This window comes from Rosa chinensis, chromosome 4 (assembly GCF_002994745.2).
Source record: "Rosa chinensis cultivar Old Blush chromosome 4, RchiOBHm-V2, whole genome shotgun sequence".
Taxonomy (NCBI): Eukaryota; Viridiplantae; Streptophyta; class Magnoliopsida; order Rosales; family Rosaceae; genus Rosa; species Rosa chinensis.
Window position 1 is genome coordinate 9,869,837 of NC_037091.1, and position 20,672 is coordinate 9,890,508.

At 38.8% G+C, this 20,672-nt stretch overlaps 3 protein-coding genes and 1 non-coding gene across 4 annotated transcripts; all 4 read left to right on the plus strand.

The window, feature by feature from the left end:
* The first annotated feature begins 322 nt into the window (after positions 1-322).
* On the plus strand, positions 323-4,747 carry LOC112195943 (KIN14B-interacting protein At4g14310). The gene is made up of 3 exons (XM_024336182.2): positions 323-2,048; positions 2,437-3,050; positions 3,367-4,747. Exons 1-3 carry the CDS (start codon positions 411-413, stop codon positions 3,896-3,898), a joined length of 2,784 nt encoding a protein of 927 aa, XP_024191950.1. The 5' UTR covers positions 323-410; the 3' UTR covers positions 3,899-4,747.
* A 3,624-nt stretch (positions 4,748-8,371) lies between these two features.
* On the plus strand, positions 8,372-10,646 carry LOC121052774. Its single transcript, XM_040518638.1, has 6 exons — positions 8,372-8,516; positions 8,622-8,743; positions 8,947-9,328; positions 9,420-10,216; positions 10,303-10,380; positions 10,467-10,646. The coding sequence occupies exons 1-6, from the start codon at positions 8,372-8,374 to the stop codon at positions 10,644-10,646; spliced, it is 1,704 nt and encodes a 567-aa protein (XP_040374572.1).
* A 2,805-nt stretch (positions 10,647-13,451) lies between these two features.
* On the plus strand, positions 13,452-20,585 carry LOC112198173 (long-chain-alcohol oxidase FAO1). Its single transcript, XM_024339243.2, has 3 exons — positions 13,452-13,870; positions 16,535-16,807; positions 18,578-20,585. The coding sequence occupies exons 1-3, from the start codon at positions 13,622-13,624 to the stop codon at positions 20,333-20,335; spliced, it is 2,280 nt and encodes a 759-aa protein (XP_024195011.1). The 5' UTR covers positions 13,452-13,621; the 3' UTR covers positions 20,336-20,585.
* On the plus strand, positions 17,608-17,724 carry LOC112201264. The gene has a single exon (XR_002936707.1). It is a non-coding gene; the product is annotated as a U5 spliceosomal RNA (small nuclear RNA).
* Positions 20,586-20,672: the final 87 nt, after the last annotated feature.

A 20,672-nucleotide genomic window follows, 5' to 3' on the forward strand; every position in this document is an offset into this window, starting at 1 on the left:
AATATTTTGTAAAGGTAAAAAAAAAAAAAGTCTTAACAGCTTCTCTTAATAATAGACTATTAAAGCCATTAACGTATGTTTCTGTCTAATTTTTTTTTTTTTAGAGAATGTTTCTGTCTAATCTAAGAATGTAAAGTCATTCTTGAAAAAAAAAAAACTTTTTTGTATTATAATGATTAATTTATTACTTAAATTTGTTCCCTTCCGGCTCCCACCAGGTGGGGACAATCCTGTGACCCCGCCTTCAAGAAAACCTAAAGTTTTCAAAACTCAAACCTAATTCCTTTCCCGCCCAAACTCAAACTCAAACCCAAACCAAATCTCAAATCTCAAAAACGTCCCCACCTCATTTCGTCTCTCTCTCTTCTTCACAACTTCTCCTCTTCCATTAATCTTAAATTAATCCACTCATGTCCGCCTTATCCGCTCGCCGCCTCAAAGACCGCGGCGGCGTCGCCGCACCCACCAAACCCGACAAGAGATCCTCCAGCGTCGGCAAGGAAAACCCGCCCGGGCCCACTTTCCGGACTTCGGCCCAGAAGCCCGCCATGCGGCCCGTTCCACGTGTCGACAAGGCGGCCGCGAATACCTGCGGCGATGCGCGCGCGCGGTGGTCCATGCCTTCTGTGGCGAAAGGTAGGAGCTCTAGCCCTTCTGAGTTTTTTAGGGTTGCCGCATCGGGAAATGTTGGGCCGAAGAATCGGAGGGGTTCTGCGGATCGGGTCGAGAGGGGTCCGAGTCCGGGTTCGGGTTTGGGCGAGAGGGAAAGGTCAGGGAGTGCAGGGAGGAGTTTGAGTAGGGGAAGAGGATCAGGGGTTAGGGATTTGGAAGTCAAAGTTGGTCAATTGGGGGTTAGGGTTTTCAGGGATTTGAAAGATGATGGTAAAATTGGGGTGAAAAAGAATGGAACTTGTGGAGGACTGGAAGTGAAATCGGTGGAGATTGAGAAGAATTTTAGTGGGATTAGGTCTAGGGTTTTGGGCAGTTGTGATGGAGTAGCTAATTTGAAAAACCCAGATGGGGTTGATGGTAGGGTTTTGGAGAGATCCAATAGTGGAAAGAGTAGAAGTAGTGATATTGGGAATCGAGCTGGTTTGGGATTGAAGGAGTCGAGTGAGAAATGTGTGAGCAATGGGAAGGTTTTGGAGGGTTTGAAGGAGAAGGGGTTGAAGGAAGAGGGAAGTAATGGCGGTCGAGTTGGTATAAAACATCCTAGTAAGCTTCATGAGAAGCTTGCTTTCTTGGAAGGGAAGGTGAAGAGGATTGCGTCTGATATAAAGAAGACTAAGGAGATATTGGATATGAATAACCCAGATGCATCGAAGGTGATACTTTCTGATATTCAGGAGAAGATTACAGGGATTGAGAAGGCCATGGTACATGTTTCCAATGGCTCTGGTGGTAAGGTGTTGAAAGGTAATGAGCAGGATCACCAGGACGCCAAAGTGGTTGAGAACGGTCACATTGAGCAGGTGTGTAAGGTGAAGAGTTCGGTAAAGGGTTTGAATCGTGAGGACTTGGAAGCTAGACTCTTTCCTCATCATAAGTTGATTAGAAACCGCACAGCCTTGAAAGCATCATCAGAAAGTTCTCAATGTCAAGTAGTTGAAACCAGTTGTGAATCAAAAGTGGATGAAAAGACAGTGTGCCTTATAGATGAGAACCCAATTGCTATAGATTTCTTGGCTTCCTTGGATAATGAGCAAACTCAAGTTTCTACAAGGGATGGACACGAGGATTTGGAAAATTGTGAGGTTCAAGCTGTGGATGGTGCCACCACTGCAGGAGTTGAAAAATCTTCAAAAATGGTCACTGGTAAGCAGGATGACGAGCTCATTCTTACAACTGATGAAACACTTGATGAGTCCGGTGATCAGGAGAATAGACAAGTGATCATTGATGAGGAAACTGAGGATACTAGCATTTACCAGCTCAATGGAATAGGCCAGAAGACCTCAACTGGTGGGTGGTTTATGTCTGAGGGTGAGTCAGTTCTTCTTGCTCATGATGATGGTTCGTGCACCTTCTATGATATTGTAAACTCTGAGGTATTTAACTTCTCATTTTTGTTCGTTTAGCTTCATTGTTTACTTATGTATTATAATCATAGTCAAATGCTCCCCTTCAGTTGCTCTTTGCCCAATACTAATTAAGAAATTAAAACATTCAGATATTCTGCATACTATAATCCGCGATTTGCATTTTTTCCTCTAGCAGTCTGTTAGGTACATTGATTTTGGTTTGAACAATTGAGTTCATGTTACAATTGCAAATATCTCTTGATTCATTATCAGTTTTATTAGAATTTTTGGTACAGAACAATGCAGGATAAAAAAATGATGTATGAGCAGATTGGCAATTGAGGGACATAAAGTTATAAGCAATGCATCTGAATCTTTTTTTATGTTGTTGACTGATGGTTCATTGTCTCTTCAGGAAAAGGCTTTGTACAAGCCTCCTGCAGGAGTTTCACCTAATATGTGGAGAGATTGCTGGATCATCCGAGCTCCTAGTGCAGATGGTTGCTCAGGAAGGTATGTTGTGGCTGCATCTGCTGGAAACACAATGGATTCAGGTTTTTGCTCGTGGGATTTTTATGCCAAAGATGTGTGTGCTTTCCATATTGACGATGGTTTAGCCCCGTCAAGGACAGTACTTGGCCCCTTGCCCGACAACATCTCATACAGAAGAAACACTTTGTCTAATCTTTTGGATCCAGAAACTCAACAATGGTGGTATAGACCTTGTGGACCTCTTATTGTCTCATCTGCCACCTGTCAGAGAGTTGTGAGAATCTATGACATTCGTGACGGTGAGCAAGTTATGAAATGGGATGTACCGAAGCCTGTGTTAACAATGGATAACTCAAGCCCCTTGCAGTGGAGAAACAGAGGAAAAGTTGTTGTAGCTGACATTGAAACAATTTCCATCTGGGATGTGAACTCTCTCAACCCTCAACCTTTATTATCTGTTTCTTCTGCTGGTCGGAAAATCTCTGCTCTTCATGTGAATAACACTGACTCTGAACTTGGTGGCGGAGTTCGCCAAAGGTAGATGTTAAGCCTTTTACCTTTTATATTTATGCATTTGCTGGATGCAGCTCATTCAAGTTTTCTAGCATTGCTTGGTGAATTTGCTCTCAACATGGATCTTCTAGCATCCATGAGCTTGAACATGTGACTGTTTTACTATTTTTCAATGTGATTGATATTGTAATCTCATTAGTGTTTTGTTCCCTAGCTTATTCAAATAATTATATAAAGGTAGTACTAGGATGAGAATGCACTAACTGAAGCTGTCATCTGTTTATTCTCATATATGAGACACTTGCAAAGAAGCTTTATTAATATTTACTCATGATTGCAGAGTAAGTTCAGCAGAAGCAGAAGGAAATGATGGAGTGTTCTGTACCCAGGATTCAATAAACATTCTAGATTTTCGCAATCCGTCTGGTATAGGTCTGAAAATACCAAAGCTTGGTGTAACAGCACAGTCAGTTTTCTCTCGTGGAGATTCCATCTTCCTTGGCTGCCCCAATGGAAGGTCTGGATGGAAAAAACAGTCCTCTTCACAAGTGCAACAGTTTTCAATTCGAAAACAAAGGCTAATAAGCACTTACGCCTTGCCAGAATCAAATGCTCACAGCCATCACACAGCTATTACTCAAGTTTGGGGGAACTCAAACCTAGTCATGGGTGTTTGTGGATTGGGGCTGTTTGTGTTTGATGCCTTGAAGGATGACGGTGTGCCATCTTTCACCAATGATAGTGGAAGCACTCAAAAAGATTGTGAAGTCATTGGCCCAGATGACTTGTATGCACCTTCTTTTGATTACATGGACTCTCGTGCTCTTATCATATCAAGAGATCGCCCAGCATTATGGAGGCACTTATCGTAGGTTTGCACACTTTCCTAGCATATTTCTTTTTAGAAAGAAAAAAAAAAAGAGTATCACCAGAAGACTGTTCTGTGTAATGTATTTTGTAGTTGTGCTAAGATGCTTCTGTAATGTGTTGTGTTATGTATAATATATTGCATGCTGTGTAATGTACATTTTGCCAGTTTTCAATCATTTTGTCAGTTTTATTACTCAAACTATTTCTTGGTGTTCTGATGAAGTTACCTTCCGATCACTTACACTTGAGGAGTTCAGGAAGATACTTGGTTATCTATATGATTAGGTGATAAGAGAAGAATACTCTTTGCGAGGGGTAGCCTGAGCTCAAGGGAAATTAATTCTCTGGCCCTTGAGCCTAAAACAGTTGTAAGGAAATAAAGAAAGATGCTCATGATAGTTGGAGGGAGTTGTGTCGTGTGGAGGAAATCCCTGCTGATTCAGTGCAGTTGAGATTGTCAAGAGCGTTGAGATGCTTCAACATGCAACCACCCCAGTTAGGAGTACATTGAAGTTGTTGATCTGGCTGAAAAGGGTTCATTTCCAAGCCAGCCACCACATCTCAGCTTCGGTCATTACTCGAACTGTTAAAAGAGTTGGAGAAGAACTTGTATGCTGTAAAAGATGGACGAACTCATCCTATATGATTTCTGATGTAACGTAGCTTGAAATCTGAATGAGAGTCGAACACATGCCCCATTGACATTCAAAGCTTTGGGTCTTATTGGACCATTGGATGAGGCAGCTTGGGTTAGTACAGTTATGGATAATCAATAATCTTGTTGGGGGTTGGGTGACAGGCCCTTCTTGAAATGCACTTCTAAGTCGAGGATATTCACAACTCAGCTAAGAATCAATTGCTTTCCAAATTATGGAGCTTCACATTTATGGTTTGGAACAGATGATTTGACATAAAATAATTTTCAATAAATTTGAGGGATTTAACTAGAGTTTTCTGTTTGTTTCGACCACAAAAAAGATAACAAAAAAATATTAAATTTCAATACTGTATCATATTTGATCTCTAAATTACGTGACATTCGACATGATATGAGATGTTAGGTTCAATCTTTATTTTTATTTTTTGTGTCTTCTCTGAATGTTAGGTTCAATCTTGAATAGTTGAATGTGTGACTTGTATATATGTAGAAGAGAAAATGCAAACGTGGGCCTTTCTATAACCGAAGATACAAAACCGTGGATATCTATCATTGGGCCTACCCCAAATTTGCCAACACCAAGTCTCATTTTCTATATAAGGAAAAAGACGGAATGATCTGTTCTTCAATTATTGTAGAATACTGTGGTGTTACTGTGTTAGTTATCGAGCCGGAAAGTATGCTTATACTGTAACCTGTCACCTTTTTTATTTTATTTTATTTTTAATTAATTAATTAATTTTTTTTTATTTTTGTAAGCAATAGCATGTCAAATTTATCAATAACAAGGAAAAAGTTGCTAGGAAGGATCTTCATATATTGTTCAAGGGGTCATGCTAAGAGCCCATTTCTTGAAGTTACAAGGGGCCATGTGTGTTTTTAAATACCCTTTCTCGTAATCTATTGAGAAACTAATATTACCAACCTCCATTGTAACTAAGATAATAAAGAATTTAGTAATAGTCTCTTCTTCTTGTAATTTGATCATGTTTTTGGGAAATAGAAATTGTTTATTTTCAAAAATGTACTATAAAACTCTTAGTGAAATGAGAGAGTTTGGACAGACCGATTTGAACCTGATCTAAGCAATTTTTTTATATTAAATCTATGATTTATTTATTAGAAAAATGCTTTATAAATTTTCCAAATCAAACATATTCCCTAAATTAAAAGCTTCGTCACTATCGGTGCAATGAAATATTGCTTCAGTCATCGATCGATTAGACTCAGGTCCGCAGGTCTTATTAGCAAGTCTATTCGTGATCCATAAATATGAATATCACAAAGTTGCTAGTGTGACAGGATCCGCCCCGAAATCTCACCTTGAAATCCGAGGTGGCCTTGCAGAACTCACTTTTCAAGAAAATCCTACCAAAAATTGGCAGAACTTTCCCTAAAAGTGAACAACCCAAAACCTGTTAAAACAAATTTACACTTCTAAACAAACATCCTTAAACTCCTGGAGCAACCCTGCCCCCAAAACCGAACAACTCCACAATTTAGATTATCAAAATAATCCAAATATCCCAAATTTACAACCAACTCATAGTTTATAATATGGACTAAATTCAGTTTAGTCCCTCAAACTTTAGGACAATCTTCACTTTGGTCCCTCATCTTTTTTTTAATCATGGTCGTCCCTGTTCTCCCAAATGTCATCAGTCTCGTCCAAATTTTAAATTTCCCTCCATTTGTGACGTCAGCTGTCGAGCTGGAGCCGACACTTGAGCCCACATGTCAGATTTTGAACCACAGTTTGGACAAAATGTCCAAATTGGCCCTGGTTACCGTTTTCCTCCCTTATGGCCTCGATTAGGCGACCAGAAACTCAAAACCTAATCCCTAATCTCGAAAACACACTCTCTATCTATCTCTCATCTTCAACTTCTGGAAACCCAGATAAAAGAACCAAGATTAAAGTACCCAGATCAATAGATAAGTGGATTAGAAATCGAACGCGACGGTGAACGACATGGCCGGGGCTGATGACGACTGGATTCCCCGATTGGAAAACGGAGGCAAGGATATTCCCAATTACAGTAAGTTAGGTTTTTGTTACAGTGAAATTTAGGGTTTTATTACGGTGAAATTTAGGGTTTTTTCTACCCATTACGATGGTTTACTGTGTGAGGTTTTGGGTTTTGATTTCTGGGTTTCTAAATTTAGGGTTTTGTAGGCTATGGTATAGGAAGCTTCTGAAATGTGATTTTAGAGTAGTACAGAGGGTTGTCTATTTCTCTTTCATAGGAATTGGAAGATTTGAATAATAGAAGGTCCGTAATAGAATATGCATGTGAAGCTCGTTAGGTAGCTGAAATAGAAGGTTTTTATAGTGGTCCTCATAAGTGTTGTTGTGGTCCTACTTAAGAATTCATTTTTTAGGGTCTAAGTGGTTGGAAAACTTTGTAAACTGGGTTGGTGATGATTTATGACTTTAGGTTTAGGGCATTTGTGCTTGTGCTATTCTATACTAGTTTTTGGATTGTTGTACTTGTAGTTTTGCTAAGTCATGTTGGTAAATGAGTTTGTTTATGGTCCTTTGTTTTGCAATGCAGTACATCCAGATTATTTTACCATGAAGGTATATCATGGTGGATATGTAGATTACATAGAAAATAAGTATATTGGTGGAAGCATATCTTATAATGATCATATGGACAAGGACAAGATGAGCTTGACTGAGGTAGATGGGACGGTGAGGGGTATTAATCCTGCTTATATTGGGAAAAGGATTTACTATTGGTACTCAATAGGATCTGAGGATGATGCAATAACGAAGTTGAACACTGACAAGGATACGATCACAATGTGTTGTTGTGTGCCAGAGATAAGGGTGGTGATACTATCTCTTGACCACAAGGATTTGTACGATGATCAACAAGAAGAAGAACTCGATGACTTATTTATGTATGAGGACCAAGTACCAGAGTGGGGGTTCAGTCAAGCTAGAACCAGTGGGGTTGTCATTGAGGAACTTCCTGATTCACCAAGGAAGCCAAGAACATCTGTGAATATTGAAGAGCTCCCTCCTTCTCGTAAGAAGCAACCTAAGGTGGGCAATGAACAAAAGGGCAGAAGATTTAAAAGGTGTGTAGAAAGGAAGAAGCTGCCTCCTGTGATTATTAGGGAGCCTCAAGATGATGTTCCTACTCAACAGAGCAGAGCTCCAACCATTGATCCCAGTGATACGGGAAAGAAGAAATTGGAGACTGAAGAAGTTGATGACTTTGATGATAGTTCTGATGGAATGGGTGGACAAGATGATGGATGGGTTGAAGAAGAGGAATATGAGGAAAATGATGAGTTTTCTGGAAAAGATAATTCTGAGGATGATGATTATAATTCTACTTCAGATGATGATGAGTATGCATCATATGGAGTAGATGATAATTTTTTGTTTGATTGGTTAACAGAAGATGAGGTAGGTACCAGGTCTCAAGAAGAAGGATGCTATATGGATGGTGAGGCTGTTAGGGGGAGTAATGAGGAGGAGGGAGGGATAGGAGTGGGTGATTTTGAAGACAATGAGGGTATGTATGGAGCTGTAGATTCAGATGAGGAAGGAATTGGCCATAAGTATAATTCTGATGATGAAGGAGAGGGAGATAGATTTCCAGAGCTTAACCCTAAAGTGGATATGAGAGACCCTCATTTCTGTAAGGGTATGGAGTTTGCTTCCCCCAAGATACTTAGGGCTGCTATCAGAGAGAGGGGAATTCAAAATGGTTGGGAGCCTCTATTTCTAAAGAATGACAAGGTCAAATTGAGGGCTATATGCAAGGCTGAAGACTGTCCATTCGAGTTATTTGCATAAAAAATGCAGCATGAAGATACCCTCATGATTAAGACATACCATGGAGAGCATAGCTGTGCAAGAGTATATGAGAACAGTACTGTGAAGACCCCCTACCTCACTAACAAGTTTGTAGACCAGATAAAGTTGAATCCTAACATTTCAACAGGTATATGTGTTTTTTATTGATCTGAGACTTGTGCATTGAGGGCTATATGTTAAGTGATGTATGCATTGATTACTAATAGTGAAATTTGGGTGTTTTATGTTTCAGAAACACTTGCACAGACCATGGCAGCTGGAGTGAAAGCAAGAGTTTCTTTTCAACAAGCTTATAGGACCAAGAAGGCAGCACTGAAGAGGGTTGAGAGGTCAATGAAAGAGCAATATGCTAGGGTATAAGACTATGCAAAGGAGTTGAAGAGAGTGGATCCTGACACAACAGTTGAGATCATTTGTGACTTCAACAACACTGAGAAGCTCCCTGTTTTTCAGAGGATGTATGTGTGCTTCGGAGCTCTGAAGAGGGGTTTTAGGGCTGGTTGCATACCCATTTTTGGATTAGATGGGTGCCACCTTAAGAGTGCATTTGGTGTCAGTTGTTGGCAGCTGTGGGTTTGGATCCTAACAACACCACATATATTGTTGCATATGCTACGGTGGAGATGGAAAGTAAAGATTCATGGGATTGGTTTATGAGGATTTTGGTGAATGACCTAGACATTAGGGGAGAAGGAAATGGGTATACCATAATTTCTGACAAGCAAAAAGGGTTGCTTCTAGCTTGTGAAGCTGTTCTCCCATTAGCAGAACACAGGTTCTGTGTCAGGCAGTTGTGGACAAATTTCAACAAGTTGTTCCCAGGAAAAGTCATGAAAGACCAGCTTTGGGCAATTGCAAAATCCACTACAATGGCTTATTATTGGAAGGAGATGGTCCTCATGAAGCAGATGGACCCAGGAGCATATGATTGGTTAACAAGTAAGTTTCATTCACCCAATTTTGTTTGATTAGTCCTACATGATATGAGAAGAGTACTAGGGTTTAACAAGTAGTCTATTATGATGTGCAGATCCTAGAAGACCACCTAAGCACTGGTGTAAAGCACACTTTGACACTGTTCTAAAATGTGATGTGCTTCTAAACAACCTTTGTGAAAGCTTCAATGCCTTCATCCTACCTGCAAGGTCCAAGCCAGTCATATCATGCTTTGAGGATATTAGAGTGAAGATGATGAAGAGGATTGCCATGAGGAAACAGAAGATGAGCAGAATTGTAGACCCCATCTGCCTCAAGCCTAGAGAAATTCTAGATAAGAACAAAGTAAAGTCTACAACAGATTGCATCCCTTATGGTACTAGCAGCCAACAAATTGAGGTAGAAAGCATTGGAGGATCCAAATATGTGGTTGATTTGAGTAGAAGAACATGTGCTTGTAGGAGATGGGATCTCACTGGCATACCATGCAAGCATGCCATATCTGCAATCAATTTCATGAGGCAAAAACCTGAAGACTATGTCGATGCATCCTACCAGACAAGCACCTACATGGCCATTTACTCTAACACTGTGAAACCTGTTAATGGTATGGACTTATGGCTCCCTTCTGATGAACCTGCCATCCTCCCACCACAATACAATAGGCAGCCTGGTAGGCCAAGGACCAAAAGGATAAAAGATGCATCAGAGAAGGAGACTGATGGTCCTAAGCTTGGAAGGGTTCAAAAATCACTGAAGTGTAGCAACTGTGGCATTTTGGTCCACAATATGAAGACTTGCCATAGGCACCTACCACCTAAGACAACAGCAACTAAAGGTACCAAGAAGAGAAAGCTCAACAATGGAGATGCATCAACTACTCAACCTCAGGTTGCTTCTGCTCATGAATTGTTATTGGTTTTTGACTTTAGAGTTGTGCCTTCTTGTTATTATACTGACCACCTTACTTATTGCAGCCAAAGCGTAGCAAAAGGCCCCTAAAGTCAAAGAATGAGCTTAGATCAAAGGCAAAGCAGAAAGCTGTGGAACAAAAAGTAGTTTCAATATAAACTTCTTGTGATGGTGATTGTATTGAAATGTGATTTGTTTAAAAATGTGGTTTTTGGTTTTGCCCCTATAGAAAAAATATAACGAAAAAAAGGCAGCAGCAAGAGCTTCAACAGCTAGACCTACTGCAACCAAAGGTAGACCACCAAGAGCTCCCTCAAGCAAGGGTAAAGATGCTTTTGCACAAACTTCACAAGTTTCATCCAGGTCATCTGTAAGGATCAGAGAAAATGCAAAGAGTCGTGGAAAATAGAGCAAAGGGATAATCTGATTAGGAATCAAGGTTAGGAGATAGAATTTGTGCAAATTATTTGGGTTTGGTCATTTTATAGTGATTGTCTCATTTCGCAACCCTTTATGGTATGTTTGCAAGATTAAAACCCTTTATGTTTGGTTCTGTTGGCAACAACTCTGGTGTTTTTTTTATTAGTTTTGGTACTTAATGTAGTTGATTACCATATTAGATGAGGATTAATTTCAAATTTGGAGGCAAAATATGTAAAAATGTCGATTCTGCCCTCCTGGAACTGTTCAAAATCTGACATGTGGGCTCAAGTGTCGGCTCCAGCTCGGCAGCTGATGTCACAAATGGAGGGAGATTTAAAATTTGGACAAGGCTGATGACATTTGGGAGAACAGGGACGACCGTGATTAAAAAAAAAGATGAGGGACCAAAGTGAAGATTGGCCTAATGTTTGAGGGACTAAACTGAATTTAGTCCTTATAATATTAATACAAAAGTCTAATGGTTATCAGGGCAGTCTAAGGACAAACAAATATGATACACAAAGTAGGTTAGCCAGTAACCTACAGATGATAGATGGTAGTGATCGTGCTAAGTCTCAACTCCTAAGCCGAACAGCTATACTACAAATTGGGTATTTGAAACCAAAGGGCCCAGGGGAAAGCAAGTGAGAAACATGTTAGCGTGAGTGGACAGAAATAATTGTTTCACAAGAAATCGAAAATAAGAAGAGCTTAATACTTTCCATCATTTATTTCTTTAAAAGTCCCATGCATGTAACATTTACAAAGAATAACTCTCTAAATTTGAATACTCAAGAAAAACAAGTCAGCCCCTTTGGTTAAGAGACATCGGACTAGCCCCGCTAGTCAAGTAGCAATAGAGTATGGGGAAGAAGTTATTACCATACAAGTAAGGGAGCCTCCCAGGCTTGGGTTGGAGCCTCCCAAGCTCTTCACTCAATTCACCCACAAACACATAGTAAGCAGGGAGAGGAGTACTAATAGACTAGCTAGCAATAAAATAAGACGACCCAAGTATGGTGGTGTAAAATCACACAAAAACCGAAAACCAGTAAAGCTTCCCCAAAATCTCACAAAGAAGAATACGAGTACAATTCTCAACCGTGCTCTGAAATTCACAAAAAAAAAAGGCAAATAAACCACCGGCATGTCCTACATGCAAAGGCACACTCAAAAAGAGAAATATCTCATGACAAAAATCATTAACCATAAATTCTGGAATTTCCTCAGAAATCTCGATCTCAAATCCAATCACAAAGTAAATCAACTTCCGGAAAATCACAATCGAAAATAATAATTTAAACTTCCAAAATAATTCTCACATATGCTTCAAACAACATAAATAAAAGTGTTCACATTTAAAAGCGGTTGCATGCATATTTTCTTTCGAAATAAAAGTCCACTCACAGTATATGGCTAAACCTGCTGTCTATCTGAACTCTCCTCTTGATCGAGAATCCTCCTCACGTCCTGTACAATGCAGCACTCATAAATAACTAAGCACGGACCGGAAATTAAATTTACGTTAAATAAAAACCTAATTCTAAATATCGCATCTAAGCACCAAAACCTCCAACCTTCCTCGGATTCCTTCCAAACTCCACCACTAATATCGGTTCGTTGATTAAAGTGTTCCATAGAGGAAATGAGGGAGATCCAATGGTCGGATTCCTATAAATCGACAACCGGAACTCCAAATTTCATAAACTCACAATCGATATCAAACTTCTCCAATTTCCTCTAAAATTTTATCTACAATTTCTACAACTCCCAAATAATTTATCTAGCCAAAAACAGCAAATCAGAATCTGCCCTAGACACCACCAAGCTCCACCAACAGTGGCAGCGCGTGGGCTCCGCTCGTCGCCGGCCAACCACAAACCGGGTCACCAAATTTCATCAACAATATCTTCTCAACATTCCTAAGATCTTTCTCAACTACGGCAATGCCAAAAAATACCTTGGTTAGCCGGAATTGAAGAAAAACCGCAAGAACACCAATATGAACAGTGAAATCTTCAAATCGTCGATTCTCCTTCTACACCTCAAATTGGGTTATGAAACTTGGAGGGATTAATCAGTGGAGGATGAGCTTTCCAAAATGACCGGAATCGGGAGAAATCACCGAAAATGTCAAACTGCTACAGTGGATGTTTTTGGCTTCGATCTTTCTTCTCTGGCCAAATCTCCATGAACCATCCCTATAGACTTGAGCGGGAGGACGAGAAGGTCCTATCAACACCAGTGGCTTGCCGTCAGGTGGTCGAACGCCGGAGTTATGTCGGAAAAACCAAACTACCCGAAGAGAGAGAGAAAAGGCATGGGAGAGAGAGAGAGAGAGAGAGAGAGAGAGAGAGAGAGAGAGAGAGAGAGAGAGAGAGAGAGAGAGAGAGAGAGAGAGAGAGAGAGAGAGAGAGAGAGAGTACCACATATGTACGAACTTGGTTTAACGTCCTCTACGACTTTCATTAAGGAAATTTTCTCAAAAACTGATAAAAAAAAAAGTTAACTTTTAGGGCCACTAAAAGTGTCGAACAAAGTAAAAGGTGAAAGTAATTGTCGTTTACCATTCAAATAACTAGTAAACCGATAAATTTAGGTTCGAGATGTAACATAGTGAGTCTCTTGTTCATCCATAAATATGACAAGTCATCCAAGTTTCTCCCTTGTTTTTTATTAGAGGGAGCAGATTATATTCATAAAGGCAAATTATCTCTCTTTTTTTTTTTTTGAAAGGAACAAATTATCTCATTTAGGTGGGGGTAATCTGATTATGGTTTTCAGATGTGGCACGTTTGTATGCATGTGCCTATAACACTTTTTTAGTTTCTATCGCTCCCATCAGTGGCTCTCTCTAGACTTCTATATATAAGTCTATGATCGAAAAGCATATCACAAGTCAAAGTGACTATCTGGCTTGCCACAATTTCAGAGAGATAGAGAGAGACAGAGTAGAGAGAGATGAGAAAGGAGTGTCATCCATTGTTGAGTGGAGCTAGCAGAGGATCAGCAGGTGAAGATGGAAGGTCATACAAACATGGGTTACCATCAGCTGAGATGGAGTCTTTGGCAAGCGTCTGCGAGGCTATATTTCCTCCTTTGCCATTGGCGGATCCTAGTTTTGAAGGGAAGAAGGAGGAGCTATCTGGAAATAAGGCTGTGCAGTCCTTCTACCAGGCTTCTGGGGCTCAAACTGGAATCCCAGATGAGGTAAGAGAACCTTCTGTCCTCTCTCGTATTTCAGGATTTGAACTCGGATTTTGAGTGCAAGTAAAGTTATCTCAACTAACCATCAAATTCTTCTCTACTGGAAAAGTTGTTTTATTTGCAAATTCCAACTGGGATCCGGATCCTCTTCTTGGCTGTGGCTAGTTCATCGCTGTCCTTGACTTTAATTATGGACCTTAGCTCATACAATGACACCTCAGCAGAATAACTTTAAAACCTCATTTAATAGAATAGCACCCATAAACGGCGTTTGTTTTGGTGTACAATCAGTTCATTTATTCCCATGCGTATATGAGTCTAGTCTATGCTCTCAATCCTCATCATCAACACATTTCGTTCTTTAATTTTGGGATTATGGATTTGCAATCAGGTTATTTCTTTTTCCGAATTGTTGGTTGCGGTTAGTTTTGGTATTTTCTGGGATTCAAAAAGCATATTTCAGCTTCTTCAATTGGTCTTCGGGGGATCAATTGTGACAAAAACCATATATAGCTTCAATTGTGAAGAAGATTTACTGTACAATTGAAGCTGTCATTGAAGAACATGCTTCTTGGTGTTACTGTTGCAGTATAGGAATTGATAAAATTGAAGCTAGAATCTGGAATTGAAACAAAAATGAAACCCAGCTATATTTTATTCTCCTTTTTCTGCCATATGGCTTTCATCCCATTACTCTGTCTCTTCCGACCCATTATTTTTTACCTCTTTAAGAAACCATCCCATATGACAAAAATACAGAGGCCTTCATTGACAGAAGTATTTCAGCTAATCCTACCCGAAAGTCCAAACTAAAGTCATTGATGCAATTATTTGATTCATGCTTGATTGACAAAATCATTTAAAGTCATTTAATCATCAGACCCGTATGAAGAAGAGTGAGCTGACATGGGGAGGGTAAAATTTCTGGAGGGGAGAAGATGATGAAAAGAAAAATAAGCAGAGACTCCTCTCGAGTGAAACAAGGAGACTGAGGAAAAGAAGAGAAAACTAACGACGTTAGCATCGAATAGCTAATTTGTTAAGAGTTTTACAATTAGGTGCTGATGTAGACTAATAATAATAGCCTTTAAATTTTGAGTGAATGGACCAGATTAGAAGTGAAGGGCAGCCAAGGCTAAAGACTAGCCAAGGAGAGGATTCCGATCCTTGCAATTGATGAGAAAATAATATTCGGATCAGGTGTATATTGTTGACATTTCTTATGCACTCATCTCTTTGTTTTCTCCAAGGAATTCAAGTAAGAGCATCTCTAACCATTTAGCTATAAGTCATTTTGACTTTGGCTTTTTGGTAGAAGGATCTCCAACCATGTTCTTACTTTAGCTATTTTGACTCTTGAGCCATAAATCAAGTCATTTTGACTCAAGTTTGTAGAACGAAAGCCAAATTTCTTTGGCTGAAAATTTGGCTGAATAAGTGGGGGCCTCGCTGCATGTGCTGCAATTATAGTTAATTAATTTTCGAAAATGATTAATTTATTAAATGACTTTGACTTTTGATTAAAGATGGTTGGAGATGCATAAATTGAATGAATAGTGATGACATTAAGAGTGTGTTTGGATGAGAGAAAAATGATGGAATTTAATTGAAAGTAAGGATTTCATAATTCCTAAAAGCCAATTCTCTCGTTTGGCATTATCAGATTGGAAATATTAAATTTCTTTGTGGAAAAAAACGAAGGAATTCGTTATTTAAATTCCTCACTTCAATTTCCACCAAAATAGGTGTCATTTATGAATTCCTTTGCTGTATTCAATTTTTATTTCCAAAACAAGACTTTTTTCTATTTTATCTTTTTATTTGTTTTAACCTTTCCTAATTTATTACACATTTCAAATCCTAAATAGATGCAACCAAACAATAGAATTTGCAATTAATGGAATTTTAGATTGATGGAATTAAAGATTCCATCATTTATAAATTTCTACGGATTTTTTAATTTTCTCATCCAAACACACCCTAAGGGTCATATTTTGCATATGGTTTTGACTTTTGACTAAATGGTTGGAGATGCTCTAAGGTTCTAGAAGAGTGACGTGCATTATTATTATTATTTTTCATTTGAAATAAGAGTGGCATGCATTATGTATATATTTGAAACTTTTATTATACATGTATGACATATACGGATAATTCATTGGTGTGTAAACTCCATATACGAATGAATATTAGAAGTTCTGTTTTATATTATCATATACATCTACGAAGTACAAAATTATTAGAGAAACATTTTTACTGGTAGGCGCTTGGATTTAATTTCATGCAAGGCAATATTTTCCTTACCTATTTGTAAGTTATAATTTTAACATTGTAAAAATCATGAGTTTGATTCTCACTGACATACGTAAGATGAGGTGGACTAAAGATTTAATAATAATAAAAAAAACCTATATGATTTTCATTCATGTTCGCTTTATTCAAGTTCTCATACCAATATAAAAGTGAGCCTACAAAATTTAGGAGTTAAAAAGTTGCAAAAATTTTATAACCGATATGCTGTGGTCGATGCTGACCGTTTAAATATTCCCAAATTCCAGTAAAGATGCTGGCACAAAATGAAAAAGAAGCTAGAGTTTTCGGATATAATTACCAGAGATTTAACTTTTTTTATTCATGTATTTGGTTTTTGGATTATTTCAAGAACAGGTTGCAGAGCTATTGGTGAACAGGGGTTTTATGGAAGCCGTGGTTCTCGTTAGAGTGGTTTTATGGATCCTAAGCAGTAGGTTGGGGACTCTACTGCTCTGTGGTTCTCTTTGCTTGGGCGACACGTGGCCCTTCGTTTACAAGTTCTCATGTCTGCCATTGGAGAAGAGAGAGAGGGTTCTGCAGAGGTGGTTCAGGCATAGGTTTCTCACCCCTATTAGGCTTGCTTTTCTTTACATCAAGATCCTCTGCCTCCTCATTTTCTTCACCCGGGTACCTATTCGTATCTCTTTACTTTTTGTATTTCCATATCTTAACAACAAAATTGATACCACAACCGACATTATCAAGATGGTACCTAATTGTAAACCCTACTTGTTTTGATAGTTGTTGTGTCACCCATTATTAAGTTTTTTAATTGTAGTTTTATCTCGTAAACTTCTTGACAAAATGCATTACACTTGATTTTATTTAAAGACCAATTTAAATTCATGAGTACAATTTAGTTAATTTGATGAGCATATCGAGGGATAGCCGACGGAAAAGTGAACGATGAGGGAATTAGACTCTGTAGGTTACAAATCGACTACGACTAAAACAATTAGGTGGAAAACTTTGGGATTCAGAAATAACACATATTCCTCTTAAGTTCAACATAGAGACCTCTCATATTTAATAGAAATTAATGGACGTTTAACCCCTTGCCTCTTTAATACGATTGGACTCAATTCCTCGTATAAGAAAAATAGAGGATTTGTGATTAGTTGATCACTGCTTGATACTTGATAGTCAATGGAGCCATCAAATCAAAGATTTGAAATTAAAGAGTGGTTGAAACATCATCATCATCATCCCCACTAATTAAAAACACATTTTCAGATATTTGATTAAGACTTAATTGACTATCTGAAAATGTGTTTTTATGATGTTGAAGCTCAGAAGATGATTAGCCGATTAGGTCATTATGCATTATTAGAAGCACATTTTAGATATTTGATTAAAACTCTTCTAATTAAATATGGAGATAAATTTCATCAATTCCTTTACTAATTAAAGCTAAGGCAACCATACGGAGCCATGCATCGAGCACAAAGCGAACTATTTTTTCGCCTTTTACTGAAGAATATCGTGTGCTCAGCGTTTTAAGTGGCATACGCCTATTTTTAAAAGGGTGCATCTATGTGGGTGCCGCTCATAAAAAAAAAAAAAAAAAAAAAAAAAATAAAAGCTAAAGCAACCATCTCCATAAAGTCGAATAAATTTCACGGTCAACACTCTCTTCTCATATTATTCTTTAATTAGTGAAGCTCTAAAAAGGTTTGCACTAAAATAATACTCCCGTCAATATTAATGTCCCCTTTCTAAGTTATCATTTTTTGGTTGGATGAAGTTCCTTTACGTACCGTTTTACCAATTCATAATACTATAGGTGCCATTTTGGAGATTGACTGACTTTGAGAAAGTACATTAAAGTGTCAAATTTTAACGAAAACATGGACACAAATTGGAATGGACCAAAGTGGAAATTACTACAAAAAAAAATTCACTAAAACATGGACAAAAAAGGTCAAGAATTATAGAATTTAGATCAAACACAACATGATAAAATTTTCGATCATGTTGTTCAACTGCAATTAACATGCTTCCAGTTTGTAAAGTAGAAAAGAATATCTCAATTTAGGATTAATTTGATGATTCTATTCATCTCACAATGGAGGTATATATACAAGTACAAAAGAAGTTATCTAACTCTAATAAGAAACAATCTTTCCATAATTATATATCTTGTATCCTAATTAAATAAGAATCCTATTTACATATACATTTACAGTGATTCTACATGTAACATGCATACATCCAGTTGAACAACATGATAAAATTTTCCTATTTCGTCTTGATGTGGACCTTTCCTAACAATGTTGAGCATTCAGTCCTTTCTTAATTTCATGAGCGTTCAATCCCATGCACGCTCGTTTAAATAAATAGTACGTAGGCTGCAAGCAGTCAAGAGCGTAAAGCATTCAATCATTTCCCCTTTCGCAGGTTGATGAAAATGCTGAAAACCCAGCATGGGAAGCCATTGGATATCAAGTAGAACCAACTGAGAACCCGAAAAGAGTCCTGGAAGAGAGGCCTCTTCACAAGGGAATCATAGAAACCATGTACCAAACTGACACTAGCCTTCTGGATTCTCTTGCTGACAAAGGCCTCAAAGTCACACTTGACTCCAAAAACAACCTCTACAAGATCAAATGTGATGTGGTAATTGTTGGCTCTGGCTGTGGAGGAGGTGTTGCAGCAGCTGTTCTAGCAAGTTCAGGCCAGAAAGTGATTGTTCTTGAGAAAGGGAACTACTTCACTGCGTCCGATTACTCGTCTCTGGAAGGTCCATCCCTGGATCAACTGTATGAATCAGGAGGCATTCTTGCAACTGTTGATGGGAAAGTATTGATTCAGGCTGGGTCAACAGTTGGTGGTGGCTCTGCTGTTAACTGGTCAGCCTGCATTAGAACACCAGACTATTTGCTTCAGGAATGGGCCAAGGATCAAAAGATTGCCTTCTTCGGGGGATCCGAATACGTTTCTGCAATGGATGCTGTGTGTGAGAGAATCGGGGTTACAGAGAGTTGTGTAGAGGAGGGGTTCCAAAATCAAGTGCTGCGAAAAGGGTGTGAGAATTTAGGCCTTGCAGTTCACTTTGCCCCTCGCAATTCTTCGGAGAAGCATTATTGTGGATCGTGCGGTTATGGATGTAAGAAAGGAGAGAAAAAGGGGACAGATTCTACATGGCTGGTGGATGCAGTGGATCATGGTGCAGTGATCTTATCCGGTTGCAAAGCCGAGAGATTTGTATTGGAAAAGAGCTACAAGAGTGGAAGTATAAGGAAGAAGAAATGCTTGGGAGTAATGGCAAAAAGTTTATGTAACAACATAACAAAGAGACTGCAAATTGAGGCAAAAGTAACAATTTCAGCATGTGGAGCTCTTTTGACACCTCCCTTAATGATCTCTAGTGGACTAAAGAACCGGCACATTGGTCGAAATCTTCATCTCCACCCAGTCCTAATGGCCTGGGGATACTTCCCTGACTCGATTAGTTCAGAATTCAAGGGTAAAAGCTATGAGGGTGGAATAATCACATCGGTCCATGAGGTCGTCTCAGCAGACTCTAGGCCAAGAGTCATCATTGAAACTCCTGCATTAGGGCCTGGAACATTTGCTGCTTTGTGCCCCTGGGTGTCTGGACTAGACATAAAGAAAAGGATGCTGAGATTTTCAAGAACTGCACATATGATTGTAATAATCCGGGATAAGGGTTCAGGGGTTGTTAGGACAGAGGGAAGAGCAAGCTTTGAGCTTGATGCATCAGACAAAGAGGACATGAAGGCTGGTTTGAGGCAGGCACTTAGGATTCTGATAGCAGCAGGAGCAGTTGAAGTTGGCACTCACCGCAGTGATGGGCTGAGACTCAAATGTAAAGGGACTGATAAGAAGGAACTAGAGGAGTTTTTGGACGAAATTTCTGCAGATGAAGGGCCACAATCACTGGTAGAGAAATGGACAACCTATTCCTCAGCTCATCAAATGGGAAGCTGTAGAATGGGAATCAATGAAAAAGAAGGTGCCGTTGATCAGAATGGGGAGAGCTGGGAAGCCGAAGGCCTATTCGTCTGTGATGGTAGTGTGTTGCCTAGTGCTGTTGGTGTCAATCCGATGATCACCATCGAATCAACTGCTTACTGTCTCTCAAAGAGACTAGCAGAGTCTCTAAGAAAACAACAGTTTTCCAATGATGGTTGATTCGTTTACTTAAATCACAATTCACAAAACACCAGGTGGGAGATTCATTTGGCAACTGAACTCTTGATAGTGATGTTCATTCTAATATTTTAGCAGGTGCAGTAATCAAGTATTATTCAGATGGAGGTTCTGCTGTCTTCAGTCTTCAGTACAAAGTTTACCAAAATGTACTCGCTCATTCTGAAAATAAAATAACAGATCCGGTATTTTCTATTAAATAGCAATATATATTTGATCAATTTGTTATCAATTGATCAGTCTAAAGTCCTTAACTGTTCTGTTCTTACTGTGATAATAACAAGGTAACAAAAAATCTTTTTCAGATTTTTATGATCTG